Source organism: Limulus polyphemus, unplaced genomic scaffold (assembly GCF_000517525.1).
Source record: "Limulus polyphemus unplaced genomic scaffold, Limulus_polyphemus-2.1.2 Scaffold9194, whole genome shotgun sequence".
NCBI classification, from domain to species: Eukaryota; Metazoa; Arthropoda; class Merostomata; order Xiphosura; family Limulidae; genus Limulus; species Limulus polyphemus.
In genome coordinates, this window is record NW_013674804.1 from 1,602 (window position 1) to 5,279 (window position 3,678).

General features: G+C 35.0%; 1 protein-coding gene across 2 annotated transcripts in view; it reads right to left on the bottom strand.

Moving 5' to 3' along the window:
• Positions 1–44: 44 nt before the first annotated feature.
• LOC106475800 (atrial natriuretic peptide receptor 1-like) overlaps positions 45–3,678 on the bottom strand; it is an 18,047-nt gene continuing 14,413 nt past the window's right edge. The window contains exons 6-9 of one of the 2 annotated variants that reach the window (XM_022379828.1): positions 2,460–2,598; positions 901–982; positions 491–646; positions 45–436 (exon numbers count right to left, since the gene is read on the bottom strand). In XM_022379828.1, coding sequence (XP_022235536.1) covers positions 505–646; positions 901–982; positions 2,460–2,598 — 363 coding nt within the window. In that variant the 3' untranslated portion in view covers positions 45–436; positions 491–504. Of the gene's footprint in view, positions 647–900; positions 983–2,459; positions 2,599–3,678 lie in introns of both variants that reach the window. The other variant, XM_013936476.2, reaches the window with a different exon arrangement.

The window sequence follows — 3,678 nt, forward strand, 5'->3', positions numbered from 1 at the left end:
AGACCCTTTATATTCTAGTTAACATGTTCTAAGTACTTATAAGCTGATATATTGAGACCCTTTATATTCTAGTTAACATGTTCTAGTTACTGATAAGCTGTTATATTGAGACCCTTTATATTCTAGTTAACATGTTCTAGTTACTGATAAGCTGTTATATTGAGACCTTTTATATTCTAGTTAACATGTTCTAGTTACTGATAAGCTGTTATATTGAGACCTTTTATATTCTAGTTAACATGTTCTAGTTACTGATAAGCTGTTATATTGAGACCCTTTATATTCTAGTTAACATGTTCTAGTTACTGATAAGCTGTTATATTGAGACCCTTTATATTCTAGTTAACATGTTCTAAGTACTTATAAGCTGATATATTGAGACCCTTTATATTCTAGTTAACATGTTCTAGTTACTGATAAGCTGTTATATTGAGACCTTTTATATTCTAGTTAACATGTTCTAGTTACTGATAAGCTGTTATATTGAGACCCTTTATATTCTAGTTAACATGCTCTAGTTACTGATAAGCTGCCTCGGACCCAACTCCTTCTTGACCCATATTCTTTTAAGTGGTCGTCAGTAATTATATCTTCCCACTTGACCTTCCAGGTCATTGAGTTCAACTCTGCTTCCAGCTTAATCCTCCTGGAAAAAGAGAGAGAGAGCAGATGATATAATAGTTTATTCATGTTAAAGAAATAAATAATAAATAAAATATAAAAATAATAATAGTAAAGAAAAAGAAGAAGAAGGGTAACTACAAAATGTAACGCAAAATTGGCCTTTTTTTATATGAAACTCTACTATTATCAACTATTCATGGCTTCTGTTGCTCACATCAATAAATACCTTAAAACACACAGAATCTTAAAGTTTGTATAAAATGCTACAATTCTCACCTGTATACGAAATACGAAGATGCAGAAAGAACTACCAGTAAGCCACTCAAAACAGCACTTACGATAGCGTACTGAGGAAACTCTGCAAGTTAAATAAACGATAAATTATTAAAACACGAAGTTTACAAGTTCTATGTCAAATATTGTCTACTACTGACGCGCTTACAAGAAGTGTTATCGGCGAGTATGTTCGGTGACGGGAGTTGAACCCGCGACCAGTTCATCTCTAGTCAATTATTACAATTATTTAGCAATAACTAACTGAGACCAATGTTCCAAAGTTCGTAATTTCTAGGGAAAAAGGGGGTGGGGGTGGGTACCGGATCCTTGTTGTTTGGGTGGGAAAAAGCAATTTAAACGTTATTGAGGCTATTAGCTGGGACGTGGTTGAATTAAATTAATTGATACACATCAAACATGAATTTGAAATACAGCCGAAATAATCTAAAAATTTCAGTTAAAAAAATTCAAAACCAAATTTACACACTGGTGTTCCGTGTCCATTCTTTATAAAACTTCTGTTAATTTAGACTACATTATCTCTAAACACATACTGCACTGACATAAAAGACATTTATAGAATGTCTACAAATTAATGAATCCCCTTATTAATTGAATAGAATGAGAACTACACATGATTGTGGTTTAATGGAGGATAACACCCCAATTTTGTCCACGACCAGTGGCGTCTTTAGCACGGTATAGCAACGTTCTTGTAGCTACGACGGACGTGGAGATGATAATCGATCTTCTCTGAGGTGCATCTCCGGAGTAATCGTCTCAATCCCTTTGGTTATTCGGGTACTCATAATCTTATAGAAAATGTATTTCCCATAATTCCATCTAAACTCGTTGAGAGAAAACTTCACACAACCGCCAAAATGTCGAAACCATGACTGTTTATCTAGTGTAGTTCTTAATCAACTCAATAAAAAAAGGGGTTCAGTACTTTATAAACACCCTGTATTATTTAACCTACACGGTACTCTATGAACCCTTTGTAGTAGTTAAACTACACAGTACTTTATGAACCCCTGTATTCTTTAAACTACACAATACTCTACGAACCCCCTGTATTATTTAAACTACACAATACTCTACGAACCTCTGGTATTATTTAAACTACACAACACTCCATGAACACCCTGTATTATTTAAACTACACACTACTCTATGAACCCCCTGTATTATTTAAACTACACAACACTCTATGAACACCCTGTATTATTTAAACTACACAGTACTCTATGAACCCCTGGTATTATTTAAACTACACAATACTCTATGAACTCCCTGTATTATTTAACCTATACAGTACTCTATGAACCCCCTGTATTATTTAAACTACACAATACTCTATGAACCCCCTATATTAGTTAAACAACACAGTACTCTATGAACCCCCTGTATTATTTAACCTATACAGTACTCTATGAACCCCCTATATTATTTAAACTACATTCTAATTCAAGTGCTCCTTACATTTTGAAATTCTTTTAGATGTATAAAACTCTATTTTTGTTTTATTTAACTTTTTTTTGCATAATAATTTCACTTACTCTCATCCGGACACTTGGAACCATCAAATCCACAAACAGGGGTGTCAGGAGGTGGCTCTGAACGTCCACCCGCCCAATGGATTTTCTTACCGACCACATTTTCAAACCGTTTAGTAACACCATGGTAGTTAGCCACAACCTGGACACATATAAACATACACGGAGACCTAAAGACATGTGATGAGCTTATTTATTCAAAAACCTTAAGGTTTAAATCAAAGTGTTGATATTTTCGAACGATACATGTACAAGTAAGTGCCTTTAAAAGATGGTGACATACTGAACGTTAAGCCAGATCGTGAAAATCAGCTAACGTCGTAGAAATAGCAAGTGCCTTTAAAAGATGGTGACATACTGAACGTTAAGCCAGATCGTGAAAATCAGCTAACGTCGTAGAAATAGCACAATAACTCAGAAACTTTAAAACGTATTTCAATATCATTGAGAAATTTAAAATAAATTATAAATATTATTTAAACAATTTAATCTTAAAGTGCTTTCAGAAATATCACCTATAATTATTTTGATCTTCGATATATAAACTATTTAATCATAAACACCTTAGGTGTGCAAAAAAAAAGGTTCGGCCAATAAAAAAAAGGATTCATCGTGCGACTAAACGGAATGGAATGAAAACTGGCGTCCAAACTGATAGCTATACTTACAGCATTGGTGAGAATTTTACAGCAAATATTCATTCATTAGTTAGCCATGCCGCTATGTAAAATGTATAAAAAGTGTGTGTGTGTGTGTGTGTTTTTTTTAGATTTTTTTGCGTAAAGCTACACAAACGTTATTTGCCTAAAGGTGTCTCTAATTAGGAGCCGATAGGCTTGTCAACAGAACTCGGAGCCTAATTAGGAGCCGATAGGCTTGTCAATAGAACTCGGAGCCTAATTAGGAGCCGATAGGCTTGTCAATAGAACTCGGAGCCTAATTAGGAGCCGATAGGCTTGTCAATAGAACTCGGAGCCTAATTAGGAGCCGATAGGCTTGTCAATAGAACTCGGAGCCTAATTAGGAGCCGATAGGCTTGTCAACAGAACTCGGAGCCTAATTAGGAGCCGATAGGCTTGTCAATAGAACTCGGAGCCAACTTTTGTTCTGCTCTTGTTTAATAAAAAAAAAAGACCACGAACCCTCGGATTCACAGTTCGGGTATGCTATCCACTGGGCCACGCCCAACCCATAGAGAGAGAGAGGTTTTTTTGTTTGTTTG